Source organism: Pavona decussata, unplaced genomic scaffold (genome assembly GCF_977016875.1).
Source record: "Pavona decussata unplaced genomic scaffold, jaPavDecu1.1 SCAFFOLD_96, whole genome shotgun sequence".
NCBI classification, from domain to species: domain Eukaryota; kingdom Metazoa; phylum Cnidaria; class Anthozoa; order Scleractinia; family Agariciidae; genus Pavona; species Pavona decussata.
In genome coordinates, this window is record NW_028145513.1 from 401,330 (window position 1) to 422,893 (window position 21,564).

General features: G+C 39.2%; 1 protein-coding gene across 4 annotated transcripts; it reads right to left on the bottom strand.

The window, feature by feature from the left end:
- Nucleotides 1-2,980: 2,980 nt before the first annotated feature.
- Nucleotides 2,981-20,488, bottom strand: LOC146472783 (histone acetyltransferase KAT6B-like). Of its 4 annotated transcripts, none has more exons than XM_085118978.1 (16): nt 20,333-20,488; nt 14,399-14,977; nt 13,518-13,638; nt 11,917-12,029; nt 11,722-11,803; nt 10,855-10,981; nt 10,467-10,538; nt 9,938-10,107; nt 8,869-9,046; nt 7,809-7,881; nt 7,581-7,670; nt 6,871-7,011; nt 6,304-6,397; nt 5,529-5,675; nt 5,035-5,119; nt 2,981-4,405 (listed from the first exon to the last, which is right to left on the bottom strand). In XM_085118978.1, exons 2-16 carry the CDS (start codon nt 14,939-14,941, stop codon nt 3,349-3,351), a joined length of 3,093 nt encoding a protein of 1,030 aa, XP_084975104.1. In that variant the 5' UTR covers nt 14,942-14,977; nt 20,333-20,488; the 3' UTR covers nt 2,981-3,348. The 4 variants fall into 4 exon arrangements, with proteins under 4 accessions (XP_084975104.1, XP_084975101.1, XP_084975103.1 ...); XM_085118975.1 differs by lacking the exon at nt 20,333-20,488 and adding an exon at nt 18,422-18,585; XM_085118977.1 differs by lacking the exon at nt 20,333-20,488 and adding an exon at nt 18,159-18,323.
- Between the last annotated feature and the right edge of the window lie 1,076 nt (nt 20,489-21,564).

Here is a 21,564-nt window from a genome sequence, read left to right on the forward strand (position 1 = left end):
GGAATCTCTGTTTCAAATAGGAGCACTTAACTCACCGGTTTGATGAGTTCGGATACCTGTACTTTCTTTTGAACCAGGAGTTATTTTCCTATCCCTGTATGGCTTTCTCCCAGGCCCTCACGATCATTTCATTTCGGTGACGTAACCGAGGTTAACGTTTCTTTCGCTCAGATCACGTGAGTCGAAACGGATTGAGATGAAAGAAAAGAGAGACGTAGCAACTAAGCAAGTTTTTGACCTCACAATTCGTTTCGCAGTGAAATGTCACCTCACACATCGTGTGCGCGCCCGCTGAGGGAGAAATGTAGAGAAACCGTGAACTTTGCATGGATTTAACGAACTCTTTTTAATGCACAGCCAAGATTCCTTTTATTCTTTTAAAAGATCAATTCCTTTACTTACTCCCCGTTTTCACCAAAATATCTGAATGTGAGAAGTTTTAATTCAACTTTGCTGTTTCTGCTCAAGTGGGATCGAATGTGGCTGACGTTTTTATTCAAAAATACTGTCTTCCGACTTCACGACTGCGTGGGAGGCTACCGACTTGAAGGGATGAAAACAGTTTCAAAATATTTTGTTAATAGGCCCGTTGCAAGGCGAACACGGGAACCTTGGTTAAAGAGGTTTATTTCCAATTATTTAACGTATCACCAAAGCTTCTCAGTGTTACAGTGTCTTCCAGCACGGTTTATCTCCAAAATGAGTGTGGTAAACCCGCTTGTATGTGGTTTTCCCTTTCTGACGAGTTAGTCATTATATAACTGGAGCAAAAGTATCAATTTAATACCAAAAATTTGAGCGCAGGAAGATTTTGGCGCGAATGTCCTTAAGAGAACAAATTATTATTCAAATCCTGACTTTGCGGACGAAGAGAAATTAAATCCTGAATTTAAGGACCGAAAATCGCTCTTCCTTACAGATAAATTTATTTTAATTTAATTTTTTTTTCAGTTCTTTATCTTGTTATGGTTTTTACATTGTTTAACGTTGTATGTGATTTGAGTTTTATATTACAGTGTTCCAGGTTATGCTAATGAATCAGAGAACGGAAAGTAAAAATTAAACTGCAGCTGGTTTGTTGGAAAATTTTCAACCCAAAATCAAAATGAATTTTAATGAAATGGGATGTAATTTGTAGAAGAAACAACACGAGGGGAGGAGAAAGACTGACACGTTGGCAAATTCTGCTGATAGTATCCTCTTTTGGCAAACGTGTAAAAGCAAGATACATTATAAACGTACTATATTAAAATATGATAAATCATGCAGAGAATTAATTCTGCATTGTATAAAAAGTGTTAGAGTGAACCCATGAATGTTAGCGCTTGGTTTACTTCAGCATTTTAACATAAAGTAGAGTTAATTCTCTGATCGATCATTTGCATGAGTTCTTAGTGCTTGCGGCACAACATTCTTATTTGAAAATATGGTTCGCCAGCGACGAATTAAACCTCAGTCTCCTGCATTCAAGGCAGAAGTGATAACCGTTACATTAAAGCTTGTTATTGCATCACTAAGATCGCGGGTTCGCTCACTCAACACGGCGAGTCTGATTTCAATTAGGGTCGATTAACAGCGATCTGAATATTCGAATTAATGGTGTCCATCTATAATTTTTAGGCGTCTAAAAGGCTCGTTAAATCGTTCTTAGCACTTTGTCTGAAATTCGATAAACACTCACCACCAGTTTGCTCAAGTTTTTCTTTATAACGTTTTAGCAATTAAGCCGATTTTCTTTTCTTTTTTCACAAAATTGTGGTGGCTTTTATGGACTGCGTGTGACTCGAAAAGCTATGAACAGCTGTTGAACAGGATGAAATTAAGGAAAAATTAGGGTAAGACGTTCAAAAACATATTTTATCGAATCGACCTTCTGGGTGCCTTGGGGAAAGTTTACTTTTGATTGCTGTACTGCAAGGCAAATGGAACGCTTTCGAGCATACAATATATCTACGATATTTAACCGAAACGATCTTGCACTGTCCTTAATTGGAAAGTTTTAATTCCTGTATCCAAATTTATTTGAGGATTAGGACGTTTTGAACTACTATTTCACCGAAACGATCGTTTGGTACCCTTGAAAACTGCAGAAAAGGTAACTTCGAGGCATTTCTACTCACTTAGTTACTTGGTCCTTATTGCGGTGCCCTTCTGTGATCCACGATTCATATGTGTTTTCTGATTCCCATATGTAGTTGCTGTCATTCTATTCAATGGTCAGGTGATGACGTACCTACGTCATTCGACACAAAACCGTTGTACGCATTCAACACCTCCACGCACAGTCAGCTAATCACAGCCTTTTCTGTGAGCGGTTGCTTCGAGCTTGAACCACCATATGTTATCGAGGAATATCAGAGGAAGGAGCAAACCTCCTAAGAATGCGGCTTTCCACACAGCACTCCACAAATTATTAAGCGATGTTGAGTTTGCTTGTATAGTTCGGTAAACCCTTGCGCCCAGTTGTTCGAAAGCCGATTTATGCTAATCTACGATAAAAAATTAATCGAGGTTTTCATCTCGCTCATTAAAAATGGTTTTAAAAGCTAATTTTGAGCTAGTGGTAAAAAAAAAGTCTAAGTCAAAACTGAGGAACAAAAATCTTTTTGAAGAGTCTTCATTGATTAGTAATTAAACCCGAATGAAAGTTCACGTTAACCCAGGATTAGCTTAATCGGGCTCTGAACAACTGCGCCCTGGACGTATTGGACTTTACAATGTCCCGGACATGAAACAAAATATCTTGATCAAGGCTGATGATAATAATCTCTTCGTTTCGCTTCGTATAAGAATCATTCCCTAATTTTGTAAAGCCGACAGACTGATCAATGAACAGGAGTTCGGAGAGCAGTTTGGCCTGGTCGAAGGATTAAAAATTATCCAAATACTCAGCGCAAACGTTTGAGCAGTTAGTGAGAAAACACGCGCCAACTGACATTAAGTAACGATGGCGGGACCTAATCAACAGCAAATACCCGAATGAAGAAAAAAGTTTAACTATTCCAAAGTTTTATAATAACTGTTTTTTCCAAATGTCCATTTTACAACCAAAGTCTTTCTGACACATGCAAAGTTTCAGTATCAAAACATAACATCACTTTTAAAATACGTCTTTTTCTAGTTATTGGAGTATACTGTTCCACTGGGTTTTAACACCGTTTCCATCAGGAAGGAATCAAGTGATCAAAGAAGAGGATAGCGAGCTTGAAAACAAAGCTAACATCTTGGCGATAATGACTTCAGTTCGTTTAAGAAAGATTTATAATATGATTCTTCAGAACTTCATGCAAAACAAAATAAGGCGAAATACAGGGTATCATAGGTAATTGATGGCTAGTTCTTCAAGGCTCATATCTCGTCATCAGACGAGTGGTGTCCCCCTAAAGAGGGCGTGGCACCGATGGAGAACACCTCTTCGGACAGTTCTTTAATGAGCGCTGTACTGTCCGTGTCTGGAAAGTCCACCACAGGGTTCATATCTTGATCAACTGACAAGTTGTCCGAGGGATTGTTGTCTTTACATTCAAAACTAGGAGACAATCTCGAGAAGGCCGGATCCACTCCGATCGCCGGATCTCCTAAGCTGGCCAAAGGATCTCGATTGCTTGGTTGGCTTTCAAATCCTCCGTAAACGCGAGCCGGAGAGTTGGTCATTTCCGACGACGATTCACTCGTGCCTCCTTCGGAACCTTTACGAACCTCTTCGGTAGGGTTATCCTCGTTTTCGTCCATCGGCTCCCCGTTGTCGCTGTCTTCGGACGAGGATGAAGACGAAGACGACGACGATGACGAGGAATCTTCGGAATCCGAATTATCCGCGGAATCTTCACTCGCATCATCTTTGGGCTCTTCATCATTCAATTTCATGCGCTTCTTAACAACTCCTGCCCCGGGTTCTGCACTGTCAGGCTTCTTGTCTGCAGCAGCAGTAGTAGATTCAGAAACCGATTCTTCTTTCGAGATTCCCTCTTTCCGACAATTTCCATCCTCGTCTTCCTCCGATCGACCCTCGGGTTTTTCCGAACCGCTGTCGGAAAGAGTATTGCTTCTTCGGCGTTTTCTCGGACGAACAATCGGTCCCTCGTCATCGTCCTCGAAAGCACTTCCATCTTCTTCGTCAGCATTTCCGTTCACGATTGCCCCATCGTCACCCTTTTCAGTTTTACTGCCGTTAAGAACATCCACACTGGTACCCCCTGAGCCATTCTCAGGTATGTCCCCGCTGTCATTCGCGCCCCCCTCATGAGCCCCGTTGGCAGCTTCGTTTTCCTTGTCGATGAGAGCCATGTTAGTGTGCACCAAGGGGGTCCATCTCAGCGCATCAGGGTCCAGGACGGTGCGGTTACTCTTTCTTAACTTGTCCATGTGAGAATTGATCAGGCGTTGGTTCACACACAGCACAAACCTGTAAAACCAAGGATCAGCAAAACAGCTTTGTAAACCTTTAGTTGCAACCAGTGTAAAATTGAGAAGTTAACCGTTTATAAGAAAGCTACTAGTACCGCCCAACAGCTTTCACTCGCATGGTTCACAATATGGGTTTCATTCAAAGACTAAATTTTAGCACAACATTGGGCAGCATAAGTAACAACTGACCAAAGATGAGTACCACCGCAAAACCAAATTTTTTGAAAATCTTTGAACTATTCTATCAAGCGTTCGAGGGGAATAAAAACCACAGAGGTAGGGGATGAGGTGGTGCACTGTTTTTTTTTTTCTGACGCTCTGCACATCTAGGTACTCGCTTCCCTGCTCAAAAAAATGTAGGTGTTGACACGCTATGAACCAACATCAGCAAAAGATAAAAGACCTTGTGTAGCATAATAAACAGGACCACAGAAAAGGGAAGGTCACTAGCTTTCACTAGAAAACACAAAGTTAACGGGTTTATCCACAGATGGGACTACAGACCATGCCAATGCTAAAACCGGTCTGGCGATACTTGGTTTTGTTTTTGTTTTATACTTATCAGCAGCCAACCAGTTCAGACTGAAGAGGGTAAGGAAGTTGGTATCAGTATTAGAGAGGACTTACTTGCCATCACGTTTGTGCACCATATTGAGTATCTGAAGAGTAGCGGCGATGTCATGTGGATCCATACCAGTCGACTTGCTAATGCCTGAAAACAGAAAAACATACAACTTTTAATATTACTCGCTCGAACAAGGCTTACATAAAACTAAGTTCTTTGTTTAGCCTGACAGAGCATCAGAATATAGGGATCCTCATTTTGGACTAACACTTTCAACTGAGTGTCGAAGGTAATTCGCGTTTGCTTTAGTTTGCTTTAGTTTGCTTTACTACATTCTGTAATTGGTTAGCAAACCTGGCTCAATGTGATACAAAACCAAAACCAATCATGGTTTGCTTGCGTGCGGCACACATTTTCCCGCGCTTGACACCGGTTACATGTAATTGCTTGGAATTCTGATTGGTTCATTAAACTGTTTACGTCAGCTGAGATTAACCAGAGTACCGTGCTGAAGGAAACTACTAAGTTGAATTGACATTTCTGTCTTGTATCTCACCTCTAATGGTTACATGTTTTTCCTTGTGGTCGTGTAGGTACTCGAGTAAGACACTTTTCCAGTAGCTGCGATAGCTGATCAAACCGAGGTCCGACAAAGGTTTCTCGGGTGAACCAGGCTGGCCTTCGATCCTGGACAAGAGGTAACCTACAAAACGATCGAGGAATAAAAGGTAACAGAGTGAATTCCTTTCCATGTTTTCACACGAGGAAAACAGCTCGGACTGGCATCTTACTGAGTTGAAGCTGAGTGATGGCATAAAGAGTTGAAGAAAGAGAAACAGGACGGATACGAGGAGTTTCTGTAGAGGCGTCGCTACAGTGTACAATTTTTAATCGTTTTTCTTTTATTGCCGTGGTTCATTTCTTTTGTTTTGCGTCCACTTAATTGTCATTGTTGTCTTCCTTTCTCGTTTTGGGAAGGAGAAAAGTTGAACGAGCATCAAATAGCGTTGTGTAACCCACTGCTACAGCGGTCAGAGCAACCAGAATCGCGTTCCTCTTTCTCCAACGATTGCAGCATCGCAATTTCCCTTTTTGCAACTCCGTGCTAAATTTCACAATATTCAGATTATCCAACAAGGAGTGGGAACCCTTGAAATGTCAGGCTTTAGTGACCATTCACTAAACATTATGCTTCTTCTTCGATTACTGTCTTACCATAGTGTGAAAGGGAAACAATACAAGTATTTTTTTTAACGCCCTTGCAGGACCTGTAGGATCACCGAGTGAGAGTGACAACGACCTTGAATGATCTGATTCTAATGAGGACTTACTGAAGTCGATGAGGAGTCGTCCATATCCTTGTCTCTGATAGTGAGGCATGGTCATAATACAAGACACGTTATACTTCTGTTGACACGACTTTTCCTGTTGGAAAAATTGGTTAAAAATCAGCTCGGTTATGCCTCTAGTCGCCTCCTTGATGCCATATGTGGATTGAGTTTGTTGTTAGTTCTCGTCCCTGCTCCGAGGGTTTTCCTCCGGCTACTCAGCTTTCCCTCCCCCCACAAAAACCAACACTACCAAATTCCAATTCGACCTGGAACACACAGATACCTTTGAATCCAGTTCCTAAGGCTCTTTGGTACTTCGTGGGTAAACAAACAACATTTACGTTTACACATGAATCAAACGAATTCTCCTGAATAGGTCAAAACCTGACAGTTTTGCAAGGGCGTGGGTTAGCTACGTCTTCAGATTCGTACATTTGCTCATTTAATCAACCGGGTCACGCAGGTTAGCGCAAACTGAGCCATCGATGTTCTTCCCACTCTTTCTTAGATTGCGAGGTACTAGAGGCTATTTGTGTATTCCTCAGGAAGTATATACAAAACACTCACCTTTGAGAAATACCCCACCAGATGACAGCCCTTCTTGTCGTTTTTTGTCAAAGCATAGAACAGGAATGGTTCCACGTCATAGTAAAGAGTTTTGTGGTCCAGAAACAGCTTGGCTAGAAGACAAAGGTTCTGACAGTAGATCTGAAACACAAATGCAGTTATGCCATGTTGAGAGGAAATGTTACAAAGATTAGGATAGGGCAGCGTTCAGAAAAGTCGGTAAATTGATGGGTGGTGAACATGCGTCAGTCCTACATCCAAAGAGATAAGCAGAAAACATTGATTTCAGCGAGCATTGAATCCACTATTCACGGAAAAAAGTGCCCGCTGTTAGCTTTTTTAGGGTACTTGTATTGTAGTCAGATTTTGGCTTAGGTATGGCCGCTGTGTAGACCACCTCATATTGCTAAATGGGCCTACCTGGGGGGGCAAAACCTCTGTTGTTTATACCAGTCGGAAAAAAATGATTGTCTCAACTAAACGAAAACTATCAGTCCCATCGAGACCGCTGCTCTTATTTGAGTTTCATTTATCCAAGATATAACCATGGAAGCGATGAGACTGAGCAAGTTTGGGAAGAAAAATTGCTATAGTACAATGAGTACAAGTAATTTGTGGAAAAGACACTACACAGCTCACTGGACCGACCAATAAGACTCCTGGGTTCAAACCAGTTGCTGCTAAAACTAAAGAAGTGAATTGCAACTGACCTTGTTTACTGCACCATCCACTTCAAACACAGAGATATCATCTTTACGGTATATTTCGTTGGCTGGTGGGTGAAACCATTTACACTTTGTCTGAGAAATAGAGACAACATCATAATAATTATTTTTAATCTTTCGTTTGTTATCTTGGTAGTTATAACTCGAGGTTTAACAGGGGGAAGAGGGAAGGTAACCTGTATTAATTTGTATTGTATATCAAACGTATTTTACCATGTGGCGCATCAGAATGCTTGTACTCTTCATGTACTTCAAGCAAAACTCACACAGGTACAGCTTTGGTAGTCTGCAAGACATGAAAATAGAAAACAATCTGTTTGATCAGTTAAATATTCTAGAAAACCCAGCCACTAAAATTTAGAACTTAAAACCCTGTTACCGCAGTCCCGCAGTCATCTAATTTGCACAGTGTTTCCCTCGTTCTTTACGCGTTTATGCCCAAAATCACACGCATTATTCATCCGCTACGGGACTGCGGACCGCGGTAGCACTCCAGTTTAATACTTAGATCAGTTACTTATTCATCTGTTGAGTGCGGTAGCACAGACCACGGGTCTCAGAGTAATGCACCTTGCGAGTGGACGGGTATTCTGAAATTGCTCCCAAAACTCACCGTAGACTGAATAGCAACCCGTTAAGCAATAAAACACCTTTCCTATCACAAGACACGTTATTATCCTCTTATCATTGCAATGTTCAGCACAATTTTCTGTCCAAAGAGACCATTACTACATATAGAAACAAAGGGTCTGTTCACACTAGGTTCCCATATCAGGGCCCCGTGTCCAGGCACCGTAAAGGACATTGTTTAGACTCCTTGGTGCCCAAGGTGCAATCGTGTTGTTGTTGGTCAATTTAACGCACGCCATTTTGTCTACTGTATCGTAGGGAGCCATGAGCAAAAAGTGGGAGAACTGACAAAATCCTATTCAGACCAGTGCCTATACCCAGGAATGGTCTACAAGTACTACCTTTGGAGGTAGTGCCCATGCTCGAGCACTGACAAAAGCTGTGTTCAGACTAGTGCAAGCACTACCAAAATAGAAACGCATTTACACAGGGAACCGGTGCCTACTTCAGCGCCAGAATACGAGGTCGGCATGGACACCGTGCCCGAATTCTGGCGTGGATACTTGATAAAAGGGTGCGTTCACAGTAGTACCGCCAGCAAGAATCGTACTCGGGCACCGGGCTCAGGAACCAAGTGTGAACATAGCCTAAGTCTGAAGTTGCAAGATACAAAGTTACAACTATACACTAAACACACTCTTACCTGGCATATTCTTGAGGATAAGGTGAAGAATACCATGTGACAATCTCATACCGACCAAACTGTATGAGTGGGGGCGAACGAGTGCTTGGTACAAGAGTGGTTGTGGTGTCAAGGTTCATGGCAGCGTTAGCTTTCTCCTGGGCCTGTTTGAACAGCGCAAGGTCTTCCTCTGTCACCCCTAGATGACAAGTAGTTGTGGTTAAGTTATGCCTACTTTAAAGGGGCACTGTCATGGCGATTTTGCTATATTTTTGTCAAAATGGCTCAAATATTTGACAAAGAACCTACATGTATTTCCCAACATAAAATTGCTGTTAGAGTACCGGGAAGGAAATATCAAGTGATTTATCCCGGGAAGAACAAACTATAAGCAGTTTTTGACGACTTCTCTACAATACATAGGAGGAACCTGAAAAAATTGGCCATTTTTTTTCAAGTTGCAATCCATTTCCATCCTAGCCATCCCCAGCCAAAGATAATTAATACTAGTTTCTGTGCATTATTAGGGTTATTGTTAACAAAACTGAACCATTATTTTGATGATTCCATTGATTCAAATATGTTTTTTGGCCATTCAAAGTGACACAAAAAATAGGTGACACTGTCCCTTTAATTCAGTGTACATGTTTGAAAAACAATACGGTCAAACGTAAAAAAAAAATAAGAAAAGTCCGTTAAAGACAATTTTTTACTTTGAAAGCTCAAAGATGATAAGTTCTCTATAAGTCTACAAGTTTACTAAATCATTTTTACTAGCTACTGAAAAGGAGCACATTTGATAGTCATATGATAAAAAAAAATTAATAGATAATCATAAATAACCAAGTGGTTTGTTTGTGCAATAAACGTTTTGTCCAGTACAGCTCAGTGCCACATGCAAAATACTTCAAAATACCAAAACAACTTGTATCCCTCTCACAAGTACTGGTAACTTGCAAGTTTGATTTCCTCAAAACAGCTTGTGTCTAAGGTCATGAACATATTATACATGTATAAAACAAAATTACAATACAACCTAAATCAGCTCCATGATTTCTCACATTATCAAACTGAATTGTCGACAGCTCACCTGGTGGCAGTTGCTGTTGTTTCCTAGGTGATGTAGGAGACAGTGGAGTCGTAGGCTGAGCCTTGCTGGATGCAGGTGGCCTGCCAGGTCGCCTCTTGGGAGTCTCGTCAGTAGACTTAGCATCATCATCAACTTTTTTGGTTTCATTGGCAACTGGGCAAGCTGGAAGACTGTAACAGCACAATCACATTAATCAGGTTATTACAATAAATTATACTGTGTAGTTCCAGTTCCAGATAAATCCACCCCCCCCCCCCCCTTCACAGACACCCCATCCCCCACCCCTACTACCCCACTGGAAATTCCAATTTAGTTTTATACTTAGTGGTAGCGTACAATTTACATCTATATATCCTACATGAAGTGATTATACAGTGTGTATGATGACGATGATGATGATGATGATGATGATGATCTGGACAAATGGATAACAGGCGAGTCTGTTTTACATTATTTATAACTTCAAAAGTAATTACAGCTACTGAGTCATGGTCCCACCAGACAGTTTATACAAAATTAATGTACATACCTCCTATGAGATGTTGATCGGCCATTTACATGTCCTGAGCCATCACATCCAGGGGTTGGACATACACTTGACCTGGAAGACACATAACAATAAATTTTAACATCACGTATTGCTTGATAAATTAACTACAAACAATGTACCGGTATGTTTGGTTGCCTCATACCCTGCAAGAGGTGGTTTGCAGTCCCACTACTTGCAGGCTAATCACCTCCTTGACCTATAATTTCAAACTGAAACAAGAACTTTCATGAAATTAATCTCTTGAGCTCAACTAAAATTAAATAATTGTGGCTCAACTAATGAATGCACTTTTGCTGTTTTTAATTTGGTAAATATTCTGATGCTATTTTACTTTTATATTTTTTGACAGCTGTACAGCTGCACCTACCCCTGAACGTCTGCTGTTGATTGAGGCTGAATTTTCCTGCGTGGTGGGCTGGTGATGGGAGTTTCTATCTGTCCTTTCCTTTTCCTGCCAGGTGTTTTGACCCTACATCCTGAGCAGACCCAGCTTCCTAGAATGCATAAAATACAGTCAATGACATCAAAACCTAGCTCTCATTCTGATTGCTTCAGCTGTTCACATGTCTGCAAGATAGTCCGTAGTATTAACAATGATCCAGATTGTTCCAGCGTATCGGAGCATCTACTGCCCAGCTTCACAAGCCATCCCAAGTCTTTACCACTGGTTTGCATGCAAAGTTGAGTTAAGCTCAACTTTGCATACAAGCAAGTGATTCTTTCAGCAGGTTTGCAGCAAAATTTCTTCTTTGAAAACATTGCATTATACATTACCGACTGCTCAAAAGTAACTTACTGTGAACAGATAAACTGAATTGGTGACAGGAGTCATTCATGTGAATTGAAGCACATCTTCCAAAATCAATTGGTTTTTGCAGAATAATTATTTTGCTCATACTGTAATTCCAAAATTTCCACATCAGTGACTCTCATGAGACGAGAATCACATCTCACAAGAAACAGGGTGCACCTAGCTAGTCACTTTACTTAGTTCATGGAAATCCAATAAATTTCCATGAAGGCTGTTTTCTAACCAGCGCCTTACAGCTTGGACACTCAAATGATTCCTCTTGTCGTCTTAATGTTTGCAGCAGTAACTAATATTTTAGAGCGTAACTCCTACCTTCTTAGCTTTTGGCCTTCTATTAGGCAGCCGTCTTGAGCATACAGTAACTTCTAATTTAATGTAAATTTCTGAAATTCATTTTAATTTGAGTATCAATGATTTTTCTACCTGTTGGAGTTTCTGTCATGGGAGGGGACAGGCATTCCATATGAAATCCTTTGTCACATGCATCACAGAACAAAAGGTTATCCTGCATATACGAAAATATTTTCAGAAAATTGAGTTAATCATTCTACTAATTACTGAAGCTAAAAGTATATTCAAGAGATGCACATCAACACAGTTTTGTTAGCACATTCTTACAGCATTTCCAGCATCATGGCAGACAGAGCACACTTTACACTCAATGCACTGCCAAGGCTCCTGCTTAATTCGAGCTGTCAACTGAGGAGAGTACTTCAAACATGACGGGTGACCTAAAAAACAAAGAAAACGTTAAAAAAATACCCTACAATTTTCACGAGACAAGTAGCCAGCTACTACAGTATGGCCAGCAACTAAATTGAAGATGAATGAATGTTTGGTTTCATTGACTGAGTTGATAAAGCAAAGAGATGCAAAAGCTGACCTTTCAAGTGTTAGGCTTTCATTTCTAGAGCATACAGTGTACATGCACAATGTATCTATAATTATGTGTTGGATGAAGAGCAAATGCTTAAAATGCCAGCTTTGGTTCCCCATGGTTCATGGTTCATTTATTTCATACTATTTACATAAAATTAACATAGAAAGAAAAGTATAGTTACAGCAGATGATTACAAGATAAAATGATTACAGTACAGATTATAAAATGTGTGTAGTGGTCAGAGTAGCAAAGGCTTTCTAGTTGACCACCACCTACTTTTAAGTAAACAAAGAAGTGACACTAAGCTTTAGAGGGATATAGTAGAAAATGTGGGAAATGTTTGTAGAGCCTAGGATTAATGTAACATTTTCTTTGGTGTACCTTTATGGTGGCCAATTCACCTTACCAACTCAGTTGACATATCTAAAACCAAATATTCATTTTCACTCCCCCACCAACGCACTACAACAGTTTCTTTCGAAAGTTACTGCCTTTATCTATACATGTACATTGAAGATAGATGGCTATCCAATGCAGAGCAGAGTTGCAAGACAAACCTGTTCACAACTTGTCTTGCAACGAAACCTGTGTCATGCAAGTTGAAGGAAAAGTAGACTACATGCAGTCCTCTACTTTTTGCAGCATCACACACGGGGTTTTACAAGAAGCAAGGACCCAGGTACTAGCACTAATTTATTCGGAACATGGTGCGCATCTTTAGTAAGAGGCTAAGCAAAACAAATTACTGAGTGGTGTCCGTCTATTCACCATTTAGAACCCACGTATCCTCAAATTTATTGAAAACCCTTTATCACACGCTACACTACAAATTATCATGTTTTATCTGCCTTGCAACACACCATCCTTGTCAGCATTATGTTGCAACTTTCAGCACCAAACTAGACTCCTGTAACAGTGCCTTGAGAAACTTATTTATTGTTACAAGTAGTTATATCTTCTAGGGCACGGGATTTTCTTGTGTATCCTTCCAAATCATTACTTTCATGATACATTAGAAAGTTAGTTTGTAATAATTATGGTCATAGACGTGTCATCTTTTTTATGCAAGACACAATGTTGATGAAACATTATACTATGACTTCTTATTTTCAATGTTTTTAGAAGCAAATGTGAAGTGTGTCAAAGATCTTCAAGGCAACAGCTGAGTCACTCTTGTGCATGCAGTTGAACATATATAGGACAGTTTTTAAAATAATAATTCAGAACTTTCATTGGGCATTTTGTGCCACAAGAACAACCTTCATTTCCAACTATAGAAGAGGTACATGTGCATGTTGTGTCTCCCATGGTCTTTGCATCCATGTAGAATTACCCTTACCGCTGTTTCCACAGTCAGCACAAGAAATGAGTTCCTCTTCTTCACCATCCTTGTTCGACTGGGCTGTTCCTCGGCAAAAGCCACAGAAAGTGCTGGCATCCACTTTCTTCTTCTTTATAGGCTGCATGAATGACAAAGTTACAGTGCATTGATTTCATAAAATTTCACAGCATCTGGGGAAAGTACAGACATCTCTTTCCTTTTTTGATTCTCATGGCTTGAAGGAAGCTTGGATTTGGGCAAGCTGTACACCAGCTGAACATGTGTGGGGTAGTTTGTTTAGCTTTGTTTACAGTTAAAGTGGCAGATGGCTGGTACACTACTTGACTAGGCAAGTGAACAATAAAAGTCCAATAGGACTTTCTATTAGCCCTGAATTCTGCCAAAGCATTTCAACAAATTCTTAAGTTTGCTTGGAAACAATGTCCGTGCAAAAACATGACTTGGAACACAGCTTTTAAAAAACGAATCTTATGGCTCTGTTTTCAGTTTGTTGGGAAACACTATCTCAACCTCAATTACTTTAGTTAAAAGATGAAAATGTCAAAGCATTTTGAGATCGTCTAACAGTGCATTGAAACCCCTTCAAAATGCTGATAAGCCATTTATGTCACTGAATTGTGTCTCAAGTAAAAATCCAAGACGGTGGATGACAGTTCTGCAATAAGGCCAATCAAAAATAAATAAAGAGTTGGAAGGACACATGTCCCGTTCAAAAAGGAAAAATTATTTCCAGCATTGTTCCTTGTGATGCAAGATAAGATGTAGGTTTAATATCCATGCCACAATTATTATTCATATTGTAGGGTTGTTGTCAGCATACTGCAAACAACAAAGTCATGCTGACCAAACTTGCCTTTACATATCACAACTGTACAAACCTTTGGTAGTGTTGGAAGCCTGTAAAATCTACCCTCCTTGATAAAAGCCTCGGATGCAAGTCCTTTCTTTAGAGACTCCTTGAGCCGCATTTGTGTATCGCTGGGAGAATCCAAACTTGCTGCATGGTGTTCTGTTATATAAGTATTAATTTGCTGTTGAGTACAGCCATTTTCGTCGCCAACTTTCTCAAGGGCCTCCTTAATAAATTCAATGAAGTCTACCGGTTTCTCAACATTTCCTCGTATGTGCCGAGGTACTTTAGCGGGGTCCTTGTACGAAGCTTTATCCTTAAAAACTACCTTTAAAACTTTCCCTGCTTTTACGCATAGTTCAAGTTGTTCCAAGGCCACTTGCTGGTCTAATCCATAAACAGTTTCTAGAATGTGCGAGATCCTATCTTCGCTGGGACGTTGCTTTTGCCCTTTCACTTTCCCTATTGCTGCTATTATCCACATGGCGTATTTTGGATCTGGTTCGCGATCCTTCTCCTTCTCCTTGTCCTTCTCCTTGTCCTTTCCAACACCACTTCTTCCTCGAGCCATCTTTGATTTCAAAAAGTGGCACACTCCAATGTGACCCTGGAAGATACAAAAGACAATTAATTTAAAAAGAAAAGCAGCATTCGAGGATGCTGCCTAACATGAGCCCGGTAGCCTGGATCGGCCAAGAAAATGCTCTGGGCGTCTAAAAAAGAAGAATCTTCGAAGAATCTTCATTGGTTAGTCTCAAAATCAAAGATCATGTTAATTCAGGATTAGCTTTAATCTAGCTTTGAACAACTGGGCCCTGGAGATAACAGTTAGTCATCTGACATTGTCCGACCACATCTCTAAAATATCTGACAACACAGAGTTATTTTAAAATTGACTTGGTGTCCATGCAAGCATGTACTAGATATAATTTATGATTTAGAAATAGCTAACTGGTTATTTATACACTTGCTGTAAATCATTTCTTATTTACTTAATAAGAAATCATTCAAATCAATCATTCCAAATACTAATACACATTTCTCCATCTTTGATTCTGCTGTAAAACACTTTCTCAACATGATTTAATTACTTGAGGTGAATGTTGAAAAAAGCAGTGGATTTTGAGACCACTGCCCAAAAACCATGTTTTAGTAATGATGTGTAAAAAATCAAACGTGGAATATGTCCTGACAATTTTAGAAAAATGCCTGATCAAAATGGACACCTGAAAGAACAAAACTAATGTACAGTCAAGCAAAATAAATATTTTGAGCACTACCTTCTACTCTGTCTCTCCTGGCATCATACACAGAGTACAACGCCTCCCATGACTCATAACCCAGCCGTCCACTTGCAAAGAAAAATATTTTTCTCTGAGTGGGCGGCTGTGAACGAGCCACATGACTCAGAGTCGCTTAGTCATGCCAAGTGGTTTAAACTGTTCAGCGGCAATCCAATCTGCATGTACACTTTAAAACCTCTACACATGTATATCTTTATCTAAATTTAAATTCAGTTGGTAAAGTTCAGTGGACATCACACCAACTCATTAAAATGAACAAAGAGTATGAAGTGTACAGAATAAAATGCTAATCAAACGAAGGTTTGTATCACAGTATCAAAAGATTGACTAAAAAAATGATAACACAAATTAGAATGACTAACACAAAATGAAAGTGATCTCTGTTTTGATAACTTCATTTTGATGACAAGTTGGATTTAAAGTTCTTTTTTTATGAGTTTATAAAGGAGAAAATAAATTAGTAATTTCAGGCTTTCAAGCAATTTTAAACAATATGTATATGCAAAATTATTTAAAGTGAATAAGAAAAGGAATCTACCAAAAACAGGCAATTTCAATCTCGTAAAATTAAAAACCACCAATTTATATCACAGTGGTATTTACTTCCTTTTCTAATCCCACCAAAATGTTCACATTTCCATTGCCCTTATAAGTTGATATGAAAATCATATTGAATATAATTAGAGTAACATGTGGCAAAATAAAATATAAACAATGTATTCTATGCAATAATGGTGACCAAAAAGTGGAATTGTACCAACCTTATCAAAGTGCTTTCAGAGTCATATTTTTGCATGTGTCCTATTCTAACGTTAAGAACAATATTTGAAGTGATTAATCCATTTGGCTAAATGTTGTTGGGTAAACTGTTTCAGTTCTGACAGCAGCTGCCGTAGCTAAGTGACAGAATGATTGATGATTCATCTGTTCCAATCTATACAAAACTTCACATGTTAAAACAAAACAATGTATTAATCTATGTGTCACCTTTTCTGCCTCAAATTTGCATTTAAATGAAAAATGAAGTCCTCCTGAAATTACCATATCTTCTCTGGTATCACATTTGTTATGAAAATGTTATAAACCGATTTTAAAATTTAAACATCTTTCTATTGAGAATATATTTTAACTTTAACTTGATATAACATAATCCTCAACACAATATGGAGACACAGAGAGTGCACTTAGGGACAGGTTTACATATGTGAATAAAGATTGGCAATATTTCTTGTGTTAGCACCTTTCCATGACCTTTTAAGACGATGATTTAAAAAAGAAAAAAACTAAATAAATGATAACTAAATGACAAAGAGAAACTTACAATACATTTTTTTACTATTTGAGCTAGAACACAGTCATTTTTTTACTACGGGAGTTTGACAAGTTATGTTTTGTCATAGCAATTACAGACAAAATTTGGGTTCCTCCATGATAATGAAACATTTCTGTCTGTTACAGAGAGCTCTCTAATTAGATTTTTGTAGCAAAGATACCAAATCTCTACCTCCATAATATCATGGACAACTCTATTATGCAGAAACTTGGGTTTGTTCCTTTGCTGTCCATGTTAAAGAGGTTCAAATATATTATAAATGGAAAAAATAGCACCTGGAAATGGATGGAAAAACTGTCACACTGTAACAAGTTTATGTGTTCTTCTGACAAGAGAATAAAACTGATAATTCAACTGTTGAAATCTATTAATGAATAGTTCGCTGAGCCATATAGAAAGAAAAGATATTAATCTTCATTTGAAAAGGACATGTGGTTATTAGAGAACCCTTTTTGTTTACAACAATGTAGTAGACATGTGATTCAGTAGAGCTGTTAACTTGACTGGTTCCTTTTGAGCTTACTTAAATAAAGACTATATGACGACCAAAAAATTATTACTGTTCACTTGAGCTTATATATAACATATTAGCTCATGTCCGTTAAAGGTGTTTTCCCAAATAACGTTAATTTAACGAGATTGTAAATAGATTGTCCCCTACCAAGGTAAAATAAAAGTATTTAAGGTAAACGTAAGGTAATATTCATGAATACAAATGAGAGAGAGCATGTCAACATGTGTGTCCACAACTGGTGTTGGAATCAGAAAAGTGTACAAAAATTTTATCACCGAGAACTTAAAATCGATTAACCATACTCTTTTATGTGCAAGTTTATATGTTCTAGTTATAAACACGAAATAAGCTCAAATATCGATCATGGCGTTAGTGTGTAGTATCACTTCTAAGTTTAGCCATGTACGTACATAAGCTACCTTGTGGGAATCTTGTTGCAAATATAAACATTCGGTGATTCCTGTCAAAATCCTAGCACACAAGACTTCCAAATTGACGATGAATTTCAAGGTGCAATGATACATGCACGGGATAAAATTGGTTACCCAGCCTGTTTAAATCATCTAGTAAGGTCGTTTTCGGGAGTGAAAGTGAGATTATAAACTTCCTTTGATCAAAACATTAAGGCTTACGTTACCTCAAATTAGGATACTTCGACGACTTTGAGTCCGGCCACAACTAGAAACGAGTAGCTTAAAAGCTCCTCTGTACCCGTTTCTAATTCTATATAGCGGATATATATAGCAGAAATTGTATAAAAATCACCGGCAAGAAGAACAGTCGCCAGACTGAACTCACAAAGGCCACGTGAAAACACAATTGTGAGGAGATTTTGCATATCGCATGTGTTTAATCCACAAAGAACAGCACATGCTTCGCATGAAATATACCCTAATTTACCTTGAATTTCACGTTAATGACGTCGAAACGAGCTCCAGGTGAAGGAATTCCATAAATTAATACACACTTTCTTTTTGCTTCGGTCACCAGGCAAACTGCTCCCAGATATTCTCCTTACAAATTACAAATCATATCTGTCGAACATGGCGGTTGACGCCATTTTGCATAAATTATAACAAAAGGTCTAACGTGATTGGACAACCAAAATTATGTTGATTATTCAGGTAGAATCGTCTATTGCCAGAAGCCTATATGGATCATTTCGTCCGGGCAAAATAGTCCCTCCTACTTTTTCCCAGTTTACATCACCCCTCCACGACTAACTGCCCCGAGTTTCCGAGGAATGAAATCGCGGGTTAAAATCATCGTTTAACTTTTTGGTAATCTTGCTTTAACACAGTTTTGTTCTTAATGCCTAGAAGTTCATCAAGACAACCATTCATTCATTCATTCATTCATTCATTCATTCATTCATTCATTCATTCATTCATTCATTCATTCATTCATTCATTCATTCAGTCAAAGAATATAAGAAAAGGCAGTCATTTGTCAACAATTACATCATATGACATCATTTATTTGTACGGCCACCATACATATATTGGATCTTAGATTTTTGACTAACAAAAAATCATCTCAGCCAAACTTCATTGAAAATCGTTGAAGGATTGCTAAATAAAGTGAACATATCAAAGACTATAAAACCTCTCATACCTTATGAGCTCCTGCATAACGGAGAATTTTATGGGAAAATCTCAGCATTTTGGCCTTTCAACAGAAAAATTGGTTGCCATGGAAACGTCGCATTTCATACAAAAATTTTAATGTTAAAATGTGTTAAAAGCCTTGGTCTCCAGCAATAATTAATGATTATCCACCGAAGTGAAGTTCGATAGTGGCGAGGTAAATATCCTCCGCTTTCACCGATACTGAGCTGAATGATTGCCAAAAGCACCATTCACTTTCGTACTATAAACTGAAAGCCGTCAAGGACATATCCCCTTCCTCCTCTTCCTCCTCCTTGTACATACACCATGGGCAAAGAAAAGGCATGCACTTGACAAACGTAGCAAAACAGTGCTATGGCTGGGCTGTTCACACTACTTTTTGAAAGGAGCTCTGGTGGCCCCACTAGAACAACGTCGCAGGGAGGCTAGACCTACCAATGATACATAAAGCTATAAGCGGAAAGATTACTCTACGGATCTCTAATGAATACATAATACCGAAAGCAGACACACAAACACGACAATAGTGATTCTATCACATGACAGCAGAAGGCGAGAGATCACATGCCCGGATTTACGTGAATTCAAACTGTTTTCTCTAAGTATGCAAAACAATTGATGCACCCATTATGGACCATTATGTTACTTTAAAGAATGGCTTGCGCAAGCGCCGTGCTGTTTCATGTGATCTCTTGCCTTCTGCTGTCATGTGATAGAATCTCAATCAACCTTCAACTTTAAAATTTCGTTTAACTGTCCAATTTTGCAATATGTTGCAAGGCCGGGACAGGAAACGACGTGCATGAACAATGGTACATGAAAGATTATCGGAAAATGAAAAACATGCAGATTACATTTCATCGTTTTTGTTTAAGCCATGCATTATGAGGTCACGGGATCCAGAGGTTTTTTTTTTTCTAATCTATAACTTTGCGTATTGGATTACATGAAAAGTGAATTGCTTTTTGTGGAATTAATTGCATGTCCGTGTTTCAATGATTAAATAGTAGTAGGTTTAGATTTGACGTTTACTTTGCCTTTTTGTTTTGCATGGATGCCACCCCACTTCCCATCACCCTGTGGGGTCTATTCTAGGGCTCTTTTGGTAATATTCCTCTCCGACTTCCTCAAAGTGTCTTCGACCGACGTCAATCCTGGGAACCGGAGGTTGTGCTTAACCTACCTCGATGCTTTTCTCCCCAGGTTCCCCTATTAACTGTCGCCGGCTTTGAGATTTACATTCTCAGTTCGGCCATCTCATGAACAGGATGCTTCTACGGCATTTGGTGCTTGTTTAACAGGCTCCAGTGGTCTTCCAACTCTGTTGCCCCATAGAATAATACTGTCTTGACATTGGAGGCGAAATCCTCAACTTTGTCTTTCGTGACAGACAGGTGGCTCTCCAAGGATCACGCAGTTCAAGTGCCGACTATTAATGCGTTCAAAGCCTGCCTTACTTCATTTTTACTCCAGTAATGTGAATGATATTTTCTTTCTGTTGAAAGAACCCGACTCTTCAAAATTTTACATTTTATTTTTTTTGTTTGTTTTAATATTCATTCTTCTTTGTTTATTCAGTGTAACGATTTGCAACTATTAAAGGCCCGCAGGTTCAAACCTGAAGTCATTGAATACAAAAATCGCTTTAGATAACTCTAAATTCTTATCAGTGAGTCACGCCTTCATGTTAAATTAGGCTTGTTCCAGGCGTTCTAATCAACCTCTCTATACTTTAGTTATCTACGGTATTCTTGATTTCATTATGGGCTATCTGTTTATACAACCAACACAGTACACTAAGTGGTAGACTTGGAGGATGGGTCCGAAATGTTTCACCACTTGTGTGATATGTAACAATTATTCCACGAGCGCTCGTTGGATAGGAAGAAAGGGGCGCGTAGTACCATGTTAGCTTTAATCATCCTATATCCAACGGGCGCGGGTGGGATAATTGTTTTATTAAAAATAACCTAGAAATATTGCTAGATCTTGCTGATTTAATTTCCTCCATTTCTCAGACATGGTATAGAGGCTCATATCCCACCGCCACAAATAATCCAAAGGTCCAGTTTTTAATAAAAGCAGATAGCCTAGAGTTTAGTCTTCGATAGCCGGAACCAACCATACAGGGCGCGTGATTGCTTTTTATTTTCTTGTATGAGCGCCGAAGCCTTAGTCGACTTGTAGCAAGTCCAAAAGCAGGGTGGGTAGCCTGGAAACATTACACACTCAATTTTGCGTCTGTATGTAGAGGGATAGTGGTTGGTGCGTTGGACGCCAGGTCTGAAGGTCGGTCCTTGGTTCAAAAGCCTGCCGTGGTGTTGGGAGTAGCTAATTGTCGCGGGTAAACTGTCGCGGGTCGCGGGTAAGTTGTCGCTAACCCTAACCCGCGACAATTAGATTTTCCCTGTTGTG